The sequence below is a fragment of the Phaethon aethereus genome, assembly GCF_964289735.1.
Source record: "Phaethon aethereus genome assembly, chromosome: 6".
Taxonomy (NCBI): domain Eukaryota; kingdom Metazoa; phylum Chordata; class Aves; order Phaethontiformes; family Phaethontidae; genus Phaethon; species Phaethon aethereus.
The window spans coordinates 39,523,910-39,538,475 of NC_138580.1; the positions used below are offsets into that span (position 1 = coordinate 39,523,910).

General features: G+C 41.2%; 1 protein-coding gene across 1 annotated transcript in view; it reads left to right on the forward strand.

Moving 5' to 3' along the window:
• SPAG16 (sperm associated antigen 16) overlaps positions 1–14,566 on the forward strand; it is a gene marked incomplete at both ends in the record, with an annotated part of 408,932 nt that overhangs the window by 57,373 nt on the left and 336,993 nt on the right. Inside the window, one exon of the mRNA XM_082001578.1 lies at positions 3,688–3,818. Coding sequence (XP_081857704.1) covers positions 3,688–3,818 — 131 coding nt within the window. The remainder of the gene's footprint in view (positions 1–3,687; positions 3,819–14,566) is intronic.

Below are 14,566 nucleotides of genomic sequence, written 5' to 3' on the forward strand. Positions count from 1 at the left end.
TGCTGTTTACCTGCCCAAAATCCTGGACGGTTATTTTGAGCTGATTGTAAATGGGAAGTGCTGCTGCTGATGTCCCAATGGCTATTTGAAAGTACTCTGAAGTCTTTTTCTTTGACTTGAATGTCAGTATGAAGGGCCATTCTCTCTAAGGGACAGTTTGTTTATTCTATGCTGAATAATTTTGTGGTTCCCTATTTGGGAAAGCTGGTGTGTTTGTTTCCTTCTATACAGAATCCTTTCCATGCTGCAATGCCTTCTGCCCCTTATCTAGCAAAGGCAGTCCTGGCTCCAGGAAATCTGTATTCTTTTTGGTGAAGAGCCTGAGAACTAAAGTCTGCTCATGTCTGACTCTGGGTCAGTCTGAGAAGGTTTACTGTGGAAACCTCAGCTCCTTCTATCTGATGGGCATGCATGTTGAATATCAAGTCTACAGTAAGATTCTTGATTAATAGCAAGAAGGAATCTGCTGTGTCCAGGCAACCAGATGTTCTGCTCCTAGACTGGCACAGTCCAGCAATAATTCTGTGGTTCTTACTCCTCTAGGTTAACTGCTGGAGCTGAAGGAAATTGGGCTGACAGCTTGGGGTATCTCAGTATTTTGTTGGTGTCCAGCACTTCTGTATTCTCCTGTGTGCTTAGGATATATATGGGAAGGGTTTGGACTTTTAGGGAATCCAGTCCTGCAGTGGATCTTAAGCATGTTATCCGTAAATCTTTGCTGATTTTGCCTTCTATTGTCTGATGATGAGGATGTTTTTTCTTGACGATTGTCACTTCTACCAAGTCTGTATAGCATACTCTTAAGATGTCCTAGTCCACGTAGATAGTTATCTTCAGAGTTGGTTATAAATTTGATTAATGTATAACTAGTTTAATCTGAATTACAAAATCAGTTTTCCTGTTTGTTCTTGAAGGCAGAGACTTCCAGGACTGAGACCTCCTGAATGTTAGGTCTGTCTTTGTCCTTTTATGATGAGCGAGCAAGAGCCTTGAAGAAAGGACTTTGCTTCAGGTCTGTGACTGATTTTTTGCAGAGGTGCTGTGATGGGTTGACCTGGGCTGGATGCCATGTGCCAACCAAGGCTGCTCTATGACTCCCCTCCTCAGCTGGAAAACGTAACAGAAGGCTTGTGGGTCAAGATGTGGACAGGGAGGGATCACTCACAATTACTGTCACAGGCAATACAGATTTGACTTGGGAAATTAGTTTAATTTACTATCAATCAAATTAGAGTAGAATAATGAGAAATAAAAGCTAAATCTTAAAAATCTTAAAAGACCTTCTCCCTGACCTCCCTTCTTCCCGGGCTCAAATTCACTCCCAATGTTCTCTGCCTTCTTCCCCTGAGCGGTGCAGTGGGATGGGGAATGGGGGTTGTGCTCAGTTCATCACACCTTGTCTCTGCTGCTCCTTCCTCCTCAGGGGGAGGACTCTTCACACTCTTCTCCTGCTCCAGCCTGGGGCCCTTCCCATGGGAGACAGTCCTCCACCAACTTCTCCAATGTGAGTCCTTTCCACAGGCTGCATTTCTTCACGAACTGCCCCAGCCTGGGTCCCTCCATGGGGTGCCGTCCTTCAGGAACAGACTGATCCCGTGTGCATCCCCCGCGGGGTCACAAGTCCTGCCAGCAAACCTGCTCCAGCCTGGGCTCCTCTCTCTGTGGGGCCGCAGGTCCTGCCAGGAGCCTGCTCTAGCCTGGGCTTCCCATGGGGTCACAGCCTCCTTCGGGCATCCTCCTGCTCTGGCATGGGGTCCTCCCTGGGCTGCAGGTGGAGATCTGCTCCAAGGGTGCAGGTGGCCTCACCGTGGGCTTCACCAGGGGCTGCCAGGGAATCTCTGCTCAAGTGCCTGGACCACCTCCTGCCCTCCTTGGTGGCTGCAGATTTGTTCCTCTTGCATACATCACTCCTCTCTCTGCTGCGGTTGTTCCATGCAGATTCCTTTTTTCCCCTCTTAACTCTGTTATGTCAGAAGTGCTGCCACCATTGCTGATGGGCTCGGCCTTGGCCAGCGGTGGGTCTGTCTTGGAGCCGACTGGCGTTGGCTCTGTTGGACATGGGGGAAGCTTCTAGCAGCTTCTCACAGAAGCCACCCCTGCAGCCCCCTTGCCATGCAAACCCAATACAGGCCCAGTTGCAAGGCAGATGCTGTCTCCCTGCGTTGCTGCTTTGGGGGGGCTGTTAAAAAGCTGCAAATCTGGAACTGCCTGCTGGTGTAGTCAATGCTGTTGAACAGCATCAGCCACTGACTTGGAGAATGTCTCCTCTGAACTGTAGCCTGGAGTTCCAGTTCCCCCTTCAGCAAGTGTTCCTGTTTTGGTGAACTTTATTGGGGTTTAAGTGGCATGTGTGAAACTGGTCCCTCAGTCTTTATTGAAGTAAAGGATCTTCTTATCCAAGTAATGATGATCTCTGGGAAAAACTACCTGGAGTTACTCACAGCCTAGATCTACACAGATAGATAAAGTCAAAGGAGAAAAAAGGCGATTTACATGTAACTGCTCTCCTTTGTGTTGTATTGTTCATATGTGCATATGCAGCCTTTCTCTGTGTTTGTGTGACTTTTCCATTCATAATCATAGGGGAAAATGTTTGATTTAGCTGATAAATCAGTGATTACAACCACAGATCATGCTGTGCTGAGCTTGACAGTAGGACTGAACTTTTATTCTTTTCATCTGTGGTATGGGAGGTATGCATAAGAAAAACAGAAGGAAATAAAATATAAATGGAGTGATTTGGACAATGAGATTAGTTGTTCTGTTCCAAATTGAGGAGCTTTCCAGCTGCCAGTTGATGAAATGGAAAGCTTTCTAGAAGTTAACTTTTACTCATGAGACAGTCCAGTGCAGGGTGGATCACTCCATCTTAAATTCGTAGTTTTAAACTTACTGTTAAACAATTTAAAAAGCTTTTTTCTGTTTAAGGAAAAATTCATTTACCTGAATTTTGACTGTCTTCCACAAAATACTTACTAAAACCAGAGGTAGCCCTGAATTTAATATAGGGCATTTTATACCAACAGTTTAACAGCCTGCCTCTTTAAACATTTTATTTCCTTCCAGTAGCAGATACCTTTATTGTTAATGTCATTTAGGTATCAGGCCAAGTTTTTGTTGCTTATACCCACATTGTTTCGCAAACTTTGTTATGAGTATAAATGACAGCAAAATTGTATTTGCCTTTTATACTATATCTCTCTGTATCCACAGTATAGAGTTGCTTCTTTCTCATTGCTATTGTGTTGAACTACATCAGTGGGGGTTTTTTTGTTTTGGGCTAAGAAGGGGTTTTGCTGATATAAATAGTGAATTTATATTTGGTTGCAGATAATGATTAGTACTGATGGTTGATCTCTTTCTAGAGTAATGCTATGTTGGTATAACTGTCCAGAAGTTAACTTATAGGAACATAATCGTAAAAGAACAAACTAATAAATCTCACAGGATTCAGTTCACTACAGATTCTAGTCTTCCAGTTATTGCTCTTCCAGTCCTGCACTCAGCTTTAACAGTATGTATAAAAATTAGTAAATCTAGGACAACAGTGATTTAAAAAAATCGATGAAGATTGATCAGGGGAGAAAAAGAGTGGAGAAATTGTGTTTTCAAAATAACATAGTAAGTAGTGCATTGTATGAACTCTGGCAGCATTTCTGAGAATGAATAATTTTATTTTTTCTCCAGGATTCAGAGTTCCCTGTTGATACTCAAGTGAACCCATACCTTGTGCATGCTAAAGAATATACTCAACCCCTGGAACCTGAAGAGTATAAGCTGAGCAACATTTTAAAAGTGCATGACTTAGCAGTGAGCTGGTAGGAACCTTAACAGTACATTAATTCTATTGTTATACACATGTTGAGTTTTATTTTTTTAACAGGTCATTGAGAGGTGTTTGCCTTAAGTAAATTTCTGAAAACCTACTGGCAGCAGTCAGGGGAACATTGTCTCTGAAGGATGTGAAAGTGGAAAAAATGATCATGAAATTTTGTGGGAGCGTAAATACAGTAAAACACCTGGGCAGAACTGTTTACAGATTGAGATTCACCTTTTATGTAAGAAGGGTGGGGTTTGGTTAGTAGATAGAAAAATGGCAACCAGATGACTACTCAGGTTCCAGGAAACTGGATTATAATGCTGAATATTTTTGCAGTTTATAGTTGACTGGAGTTTATTCCCTTGGGTCAAAAATCAGAAGAGTTTAAATTTAGATTAGCCTTGTGTAAATAGGCTGTAAGCAATCACATTTCAGCACTTGCTAGTGGCAGCTGAGGAAGAATAATCATAAAAATTAAAAAAAAAAAGATAGAGCTAGTAGCAAAGTTGAGACAATGCTGACACATTGTCTAGGAATGAGTATACTTTCAAATTAATCTGTAAAATAATCAATACTTTGGTCATTCAGCTAAAGTTTACGTAGCTTGATGCTGTTCTTACTGCACTCCGACTGCTAGTAGATTACTTCTGATGGTACCTCCTTGAAGAACTGTACTCCTACACTTAATTTTAGAAGCTTAATTTCCTGTTGCATCCAGCGTAGCTATGTTTTAAAAGTAAAAGAAGTGGGCAACGTAGTTCTCATGCAAATTAAGAGTTTGACAATTTACTGACTCTTTGTTCAAAACACTGTTTTGTTTTTTTGAGTAGTACACCATATAAACAGTACACAAAACCAGAGCCAAGTAAAGAAATGGCACAAATTAGAACGTGCTGATGTGGGTGTAAGATTAATCTCGTCTGTGAAAGTGGAAGCAATATTTACACATTTCATAATTACAATGCAAATGTCACAGATACTTTCTTTAAGTGGCTGCCCATATTTTGTAATAAATATCCACCATACTGCTTTGAGTTTTGGCCTAGTTGGGCAGGCTTCTGCTTAGTCTCTCAAATGCTCAATTCTGGTTTTGAGCCTGGCTAATCCCTAACCTATATTTGTAAGGTAATATTTTGGATATTTTTCTTCTGTACTCTGTAGTCGCATTGGTCAGTCAGGAAAGCAGCTTGTAACTGGCATCTCTGTGCTGCTAGTCTGAGGCGGCTGTAGTATATCCACCCAAAATATTAGTGGTAATTTGGCTTATCTGAAGAACACCAGGTGCAAGGGTGGTGTGTGTTTAAAAACAAAACCAACCAAACAAAAAAATTGGTCTGGAGGAGGAAGACGCTTCCACACTTGGCAGGAGTTACAGGCTGCATCATGATAAGATTTATGTGCATGACAAGCTAGAGAGGGGCAAGTCTAAAGTAATCATTTTCATGTTAATGTTCACCTTGTTAGAAGTTTGCCTTTTACCTGGAGTAGGAAGCCAGGTATGAATTATAAATTACTTTCGAATGTTGTTGCAAACTACTTGTGAATGTTAAAATATGTAACTGAAAATAGTAAAGTTCATAGGCTAGTCAGGAAAGGACGCATCTATCTACATTTTTCAGTTATCTTATACTTGAACAATAACAGATAAATATCATGCACGTTCATGTAAAACTATTCCTTGCGTTCCTTATCTATCTTTGATTATATTTTTATATCTTATTGAAAGCGTTATTCTAGAACTTTATATCCAGTGCTTCTATTTATTGCTAGAAGAGATACTCTTATGTACTGATAAATTCTAAGTATTTTCTGCAGTTAATAACTGGATATCACACCTTAAGGATACAATGCTACTTGAGAAAGCAATTTAGTGGAATAAAAATAAATTGGATGTCTTTAAACTTACTTGGAAACACTTCAGAACTTGCTTGGAGAAACAGCAACTAAACTGAAAACAACCAGTGAGGATGTGTATTTAATTTCATATACTGGCAATATGATGTTGACTTTCATGTAAAGATAATGCTTTAAAGAAAGTGAGAGCCTGGGATAGTGCTCTAAAATTAACAGCAATGGCTATTTTTAAAATATGAAAAAACAAAAGCATGTAGAGGACAAAAGAAGAATTTTTAAATATTCTTGAAAAATGTAAACAATGTAATTGAACTTTTCATTTGCTTAAAAATATCTGTGTACAGGATGGATTATAGTTTCTGCATGTTTAATCGTGTCTGAAAAAGGCATTTTAAATCTGTAGTCATTTCAGTTAACAGAGGTTTTCCGATCTGAATACCACTACTTTAAAATCAGTCTTTATAAGTGATTGAAAAGAAAGACTATCTGTCGTTTCCTTTGTTAATACTAAAGGCTATATCATAGGCTGGTTTTTGAAAGGTGTAGGCTTTTTTTGATAGCATGTCCTGCAGTGTTTTTTTAACACCCTGGCCAATTTCAGACAAATTTGACAGAAGAATAAGAGTCAGAAGTACTGAGGTTCCCATGTGTTTCAAGAAAACAGATTTCTGTTGAAGAAAGGGTCGCTTTTAGTACCCTGTTGGCGGCAGGTGGCTAAAAATTCAAAGAGGTGAGAGAAGTTGCAAATACTCTATTTTTTGGGAAGAGCTTCAAATGGAGCTCATACCTTATTAGATGCTATAGACTGTAATCTCAAGGCACACCACTAATGCACACAGAGCTTGGGTTATCATTTTTAGTTTGACACAGCAGCTATTCAGTCCTGAATCTGGCTTTCCTTGGGAGTCCAAGAGGTTATTAAATGCATAAATCGAGATTTTTTCAGAGAAGAATTACTTTGATAAAATTCTCTGTATAGGGAATTAAATAAAAATGGCCCATTTGAAGAAATTCTGAACTTTCACTAAATGTGCTTATAGTAATTATCATGGTCTATTTGATTTTGCAGATAAAAGGTGGAGATCAGTATCCACTAGAGGAGAATTAATTCTTTCTTGTCGTTCATAAGACAGATGGAAAACATTCTGTTGACTTAGGAGACCAAATTTGCTTTTTTACTACTTAAGTTGTTCTCACTAGAACCAGTGTATCAAAAAGACAGAACAGAATCTGGTTCGTGGATGTATATTACTAAGTTCCTTTACATTTCTTTAGAAATTGGAGCTCCCACAAATCCAAATTCACGTGCCTTAAAGCTGATGTAGATTAGTTCTTTAGACCTTCATCAGTATTCATTGAAACTCATATTTGCAGAAGCAGGGGAAAAATCCCTTGGGAAACCATGTTTGTTTTCTGCTAAGCTGAACGTTTCCAGCTTTTCAAATCATCACATAGGCATTCCTCTTCTGCATTAAGCTCACATTTCTCCAGTGTCCTTTTAAAAATCCTGGTAAATCTTACTCAGCCTACAAGAATCACTGTAAAATCTATGATGCCTAAATGATCTTCCCAATCTTATTTGCAATGTTTGCTTTCTCCCCACCTGCTGTCTGCACCTTTCATGTAACCCCAGGGGGTTTGCATGGCTTTCCACGGAAGGGACTTCTACAGTCACCGTATGCAATACCACATCTGTCATGGTTTATATGGTCTTCACTTGGGAAAAGAAAGATGCCCATGCAAACATTGTTCAGGGTATTTTTAATGGTTGGTATGCTCTTGGAAAATGGAAAAATGTCAGGTATTACATTGGATGGATGCTTATCTAAGTTGCAGCTGAAAAATTAGCAGTAATGGCATGAGTTTCAGATTAGTACAATGCTATATTTAGTGTATAATTTAATGTATTTTGTAGATAGAAAATAGTTCTATTTCTCTTGTTTAAATCTCAGATGAGAAAATTAGTGTTGTGAAAATACTGTCTATTTGCAGTTTAATTATGACCTCTTTTAACACCCCTTAACTCGAGGAGAATGACAAGTGAAGGCTCCATCGCCTTGCCTCTTTTTTTAATTTTTAAGATGTGTCGTCTTGTCCTCCTCCTTCCCTCCCATGCCTCACAGAGGTTACAATTCTCCTTTCAAAGCTTATTTGATGTTTATCGTGCATAGTAATTTCTGTAAAAATGCCACTTTTGATTGTGGGTAGAATTCGTAAAGTCTGTGGCCTAATATTTTAAATGGATGCTTTACCTAGTAAGTATACCTGCATAAATTGAAAATGTATTGTATATTATTCTTGTTTACATGTAACCTGATGTTCCCAAATCCTTTATCCTTGCTTGATATTTTGTAGAAGAAAAAGCTAGAGAATTGCAAATGCTTTGCCTAGGCACAGTAAAAATATGAAGCTGGAGATAATAAAGCAAATATGAAATGTTTAGTGATTATCTAGGCTTTCCTGATGGGCTCAGTGAAAGATAACTTTTCTATAGGGAACTAATTCATCATTATATCTTATTATTTTAGGTTCCCCATTTTTTATCAGTGGATTCCAGAGAAGACTTTAGAAAACTTATCTCCTTAGGAAGCATGCAAATTGACTTGTAGCATAAAATTGTGTAGGTGATTATATGAGACTTACTCACAAATTGAAATTAAAGTTACAATCTTGTGCCTCGTGCAAAGTTACGGAAGTGAGACTGCACAGAGGTTGTTGCAAAACCCTCTACTCTTTCCCTCTAGGTCCCCTCTACTACTTTTTTTTCCTTCTTAACATAGAAATCCAGGTGTACTGGTACATCTGCATCTGCACATACACATGCAGACAGAGGAATAATCTTTGCAGTAAAGAGATTTCTTTGAGTGTTAACATGAGGAATTTCTTTTGAAATAGCTTATAGTCTTAAACTTGCTGTAAAAAGATGATATTGATCTGCATTGGCTCTTTAGAGTTTCAAGTTTTCCATTTATTATACAGTGAGGCAGAGAGAATTTGGCAGTAGTGTGAAGAGCCATGCATTTTGTTGTGTCGGTCAAACTCTATCTGGGCTGTGCTCTGTTTTAGTCCCTTTTAGACATACTTTTCTATTTCATTCTCAAAACTTTTGTTTTTCATAGAGTTGCTTGTGGAAAGAGCAGGCCATTAAGATTGTGTTGTGTATAAACAAAGTAACAGAAGTAGTGCAGATTATTTTTAAGCAAACATCTTGGTAGGTTTTTTCTGTTGCTCCTCCCATTTGAAAAGAGCTCTGTATTAACATCTCAAACTAACTTTCTCATAGTCTTTCCTGTCACTCCTTGATATTCTTCTTTATATGTGATGCCTGTAGAGTTTTGACAATGGTTATTCTGATGCTTTGCTGAGACTGCCTCCTGTCATACTGACGAATGTTGTCTCCTTTTTTCCTGTGGTCTGCCCATTTGTTTCCATGTGTCTCTTGTATTAGAGATGGTGAAGTAATGTCATTTTGTTCCATGTTTGAACAATGCCAAGCAAAATTCTGTCCATCTACCAAGAGGTGATCAGTCATACGAATCACATTGTGTCCTTGTATAACACAAGCTAGAAAACTTAGAGGATTCAAAGTCCAGAATTCATGTGGTGAAACTTCCTGTTGAACAAGAAAAATTTAGGGAGGTAGAAAAGTCCTTCTTATTTATTTAAACCTTCTTCTTGCCTCCCTAGGGCATTAGAAAGGATATTTTATTATTAAACTACATTTTTCCATTAACAGTAAAACTTATGGATTGTGCCATCATGTGCTGATTTCTTGCATGAGTAGCCACAGGGAATTGGAGACTGGCATTAGCAACATTAGCTGCTGCTTAATTTTCCTATGGAAATTATACCTGTTTTCAAAGGAATATGACATACAAAGTAGCTACTGCATATCCTAACCCCTCATGCTGTAGCCATTTTGATCAATTTAGCTGCAGCAGAGCAGATTTTGAAGCTTTTTGGAGCATGTCTTCCAAGGGTTGCTGGGGCAGTGTGACACTCCTTGCCATCCAACTTCTGTGATTCAGAAGCCACCTGGGTGTTGTTTTCCCCGTTCACTTTGCTTTGTATCTTACTCATTCTCATTCCCATTGCATGCTTCAGACTCAAGTCCATCACTATTAAAGGAAATCTGTTTTGTTTTTTTAAAGTGTGGATTTCAAAGCTGTATCTCTAACAGCTAAGATTTAGCTCCAGAATGGATTTTTTCCTTATCAAACTTCTCTGGAACCCAAAGGCATGAGTATTTCCCTGGGACTAACCATCCCAGCATGTGATCTTTCATGATAGCACTTTCAAAACATCTATATAATTTGGTTCAGACAAAAGAGCACCTTTCCAGAAATATCTGTAGGAGAGAAGGCCCTTATTTTCAGATCTAGTCATCTCATTTAAACCAATTTATGTCCTTGTAATTATGTAAGCAAATAATTTCTAATATTGAGCCTTTCAAAGACTTATTTAGTAAGGAATTAAATTCTTTATTAGAACTGCAGATATTCCTTTTCTGTTACTGTTGTTCAAAAGCCAATGCTTTAATTATTTCTTCAGCTTATATGTATAACACTGAGGTCAAAGATGAAGAAAGCGAGTCTCACCTGCATATAAAAATACCCAGTCCCCTGCTACCTAGGTATGACTTTTATTTACAGACTGTGAGGTGGATTGAAGATGGGTTGAATGGCCAGGTACAGAGGGTGGTGATCAGTGGCACAAAGTCTGCTTGGAGGCCACTAACTAGCAATGTATCCCAGGGGTCAGTACTGGGTCCAGTCCTGCTTAACCTCTTCACAAATGGTCTGGACAATGGGGCAGAGAAATGGGCCTATGGGAACTTCATGAAGTTCAGCAAGGAGAACTGAAACATGGAGAACAGGAGAGGTGCCTGAGGACTGGAGGAAAGCCAATGTCACCCCAGCCTTCAAAAAGGGCAAGAAGGAAGACCCGGGAAATTATAGACTGGTCAGCCTCACCTCCATCCCTGGGAAGGTGATGGAACAGCTCCTTCTGGAGGCCATCTCTAGGCACATGGATGAAAAGAAAGTTAATCAGGAATAGTCAGCATAGATTCACCAAGGGGACATTGTGCTTGATCAACCTGATAGCCTTCTATGATGGAGTGACTAGCTGGGTAGATGAAGGGGGAGCAGTGGATGTGGTTTACCTTGACTTCAGTAAGGCTTTTGACACTGTCTCCTATAACATCCTCATAGTGAAGCTCAGGAAGTATGGGTTGGATGAATGGACTGTGTTGCTTAGCCAGCTCTCAATCCATCTCAGAGCTCAAAGGGTTGTGATCAGTGGCGCAGAGTCCAGTTGGAGGCCTGTAGCTAGTGGTGTTCCCCAGGGATCGGTACTGGGTCAGGCTTTGTTCAACATCTTCATCGATGACCTAGATGAAGGGTTGAAATGTACCCTCAGCAAGTTTGCTGATGATACAAAACTGGGAGGAGTGGCTGATATGCCAGGAGGCTGTGCTGCCATTCAACAGGATTTGGACAGACTGGAGAGTAGGGCGGAGGGGACACTCATGAAATTTAACAAGGACAAGTGTAGAGCTCTGCACCTGGGGAGGAGCAACCCCATGCACCAGTACAGGTTAGGGGCTGACCTGCTGGAAAGCAGCTCCATGGAGAAGGACCTTGGAGTCCTAGTAGACAATAATTTATCCATGGGACAGCAATGTGCCCTGGTGGCCAAGAGGGCCAATGGTATCCTGGGGTGCATTAAGAAGAGTGTGACCAGCAGGTCGAGAGAGGGTACCCCCCCCCCCCCCGTGCTGGTGAGGCCTCATCTGGAGTGTTGTGTCCAGTTCTGGGCTCCCCCATTCATGAGAGACAGGGAACTTTTGGAGACAGTCCAACAGAGGGCTATGAGGATGATTAAGGGCCTGGAACATCTCTCGTATGAGGAAAGGCTGAGAGACCTGGGGCTGGTTAGTCTGGAGGAGAGAAGGCTAAGAGGGGACCTTATCAATGTCTATAAATATCTGCAGGGTGACTGTCAGGAGGATGGAGCCAGTCTCTTTTCAGTAGTGCCCAGTGGTAGGACGAGGGGCCATGGGCATAAACTGCAGCACAGGAAGTTCCACCTCAAGGTGAGGAGAAACTTCTTTACTGTGAGGGTGACGGAGCACTGGAACAGGCTTCCCAGAGAGGCTGTGGAGTCTCCTTCTCTGGAGACCTTCCAAACCCGACTGGACACGTTCCTGTGCAACCTGCCCTGGGTGATCCTGCCTTGGTGGGGGGGTTGGACCAGATGATCTTCAGAGGTCCCTTCCAACCCCTACTGTTCTGTGATTTTGTAAAGTGCTGCACCTGGGGAGGAACAACCCCAGGCACCAGGACATGCTAGGGGCTGTCCAGCTGGAAAGCGGCTTGTCAGAGAAGGACCTGGGGGCCCTTGTGGCAAAGGTGAATGGCATCCAGGGCTGCATGGGGAGCAGTGGTTCCGTCAGGTTGAGGGAGGTGATCCTTCCCCTCAGCCCTGGTGAGGCCACCCCTGGAGTGCTGGGTCCAGTTCTGGGCTCCCTAGTGCAAGAGACATACTGTCTGGACACACTAGAGAGTGTCCAGCAAAGGGCCATGAAGATGAAAGGACTGGAGCATCCCTCCTGTGAGGAAAGGCTGAGAGAGCTGGGGCTGTTCAGCCTGTAGAAAAGAGGGCACAGAGGTGATCTCATCAATCAATGTGTACAACTGTCTGAAGGGAGGATGCAGAGAGAATGGAGCAAGGCTCCTTTCAGCAGTGCCCAGTGACAGGACCAGAGGCAATGGACACAAACTGAAGCACAGGAGGTTCCATCTGAACATCAGGAAATGCTTTTTCACTGTGAGGGTCACCAAACACTGGCACAGGTTGTCCAGAGAAGTTGTGGAGTCTCTATACTTGGAGATACTAAAATGCTGTCTGGACACAGTCCTGGGCTACTGGTTCTGTGTAGACCTGCTTGAAGAAGGGGTTTGGACCAGATGACCTCCAGAGGTCATTTCCAACCTCTAGCGTTCTGTGATTTAATTATATATAGAAATGCATATGAACACATATAAACATGTATAAATTAAATCTATCTAATAATACTTTTAGATCTATGTCCTACTAATTTTTGTTATCTGAGTAAGTGTAGATAGTGTAGTTGCAGGGTTGGATTTTTGTGTGTGCTGAAATATTCAATTACTCAATTCTGCCTCTTTTGAAATATTCCAATTCTGCCTTTTTTCAAAAGTAGAAGAAATATGAGTGGAAGTTTGGGTTGATACTTATCTCCTTATGCAAAGAATGCAAAGAAATTTGCAAAATATGCAAAGGAGCTCCTGTTTCTCCTATTTTATTTTGCCTCTCTCCATTGTAACAACCTTTGACTATGTTTGAAGGAACTAATGCAAGAGATGGTTAAATGTAGAATTAACAAGTGTCACTCAGTGCATCTTCCTGACACAAGGGAGAAGGAAGAGCAACTCTGCCTGGGTCACTCTGGACAGATCAGTCTGCACACTTGCAGCAAGTTGGGGTTGGTGTTCCAAATAGTTAGCTTTATCTGATACATCCTGTCAAGTATTTTAGCATTAAATTAATAATTGATAATAAATTTGTTATATCTATCTTTGCAATACAGGAAATTCAAGTAATTTCCTTCCACAAATGCTTGCATTAATGCCTTGTTTCCCCATGACTGAAAAGGCATTTCGCTGGCCTTGATGAGAATTATAAAGGTGTGTTTGCACTGCAAATAAACGTAGCTCTTATCCTCCAGCCAAAGAATAAGTGACAAATAATCCTAAAGCTTTGAAGTGTGGTGAGTACACCTAACACCACCTACAGTGGGATGGGAAGAATCTGCTTTGTCTGTTTTATTGCCCCAGCTGCCTCCCTGTCCTTGTGGAAGCACGTGTGGCTGATGTCAGGCATACAGACTGGCACCGAGGTCCTTTCCCCAGAGGCCCTGGTGCCATCTCGGGCACAGCTGGAGGAGATGTGCAAGGCAGCCTGGGCCCGAGCAGCTCGCAGAAACGTGGATGCCTGCGGCCCAAGCTGCAAGCGCCAGCATGGGAAAATCAAAAGCTGAGTCGGGGAGTGAAGAGTGCCAGGCTGCAGTGGGCAGCGCAGATTTAATTTAGATCTAACGCACAGCGAAGACAGAGTAGGCATATATATCTGTGTATGTGCTCGTACGGCTCTATCCTGCTAGCTGAGACCTCATGCACGCACTTATCTCCCCAACAGTCCTGCGAGGTGGTATTATCCTCATGTGAAAGGATTCCTGCAAGATTACTTAAGTGGAAGACCCAGAAATTAAATTCATGTCTTCTGATTCACAGTTCAGTGCTTTAACCTTTGATTTCAGAGTGTCACTGTTTCCTACAGAAATTAAGTTCTTCATTTCTTTCTGCAGTAAGACCCACATTGTAATGGAGAGATTGTTTCATAGACTTTGGTCTGTTCGTTGTCGTACAGTCTCTGTAAAAGTTTTAATGCAGTTTATGTGGGAGAAGTACTCGCAGGAAAATGTCAAATGTAGTTTAGCTCCCTGTAATGCAGTTTAATAAGGAGAAAAAGTGAGCTCTCCATGAATAATCAGCAAGAACTGTGTGGATCACACTTCGATAAACTCCGTGAGGGCTTGCTGCAGCAATGGTAGGAATGCACAGCTCCTGGCTACAACCATTTCAACCTCATTTGTAGCTCTTTTTCATGTAACACAGTAATAATAAGAGAAGTAAAATGGTTCCCTTAGCTCCACATTTGTCTCTTCCCCCCACTCACTTTTTCTCTGATAAATGTTCCTTCTTGTTCCTCTCTGTAAGTTTTTGGCTATCATAGTCTTAAAAACTCTTTTTATTTCTCATTAGCTTTGTCTGCAACTTTTGCCACAAGTGATTACCCCTGTGGGAA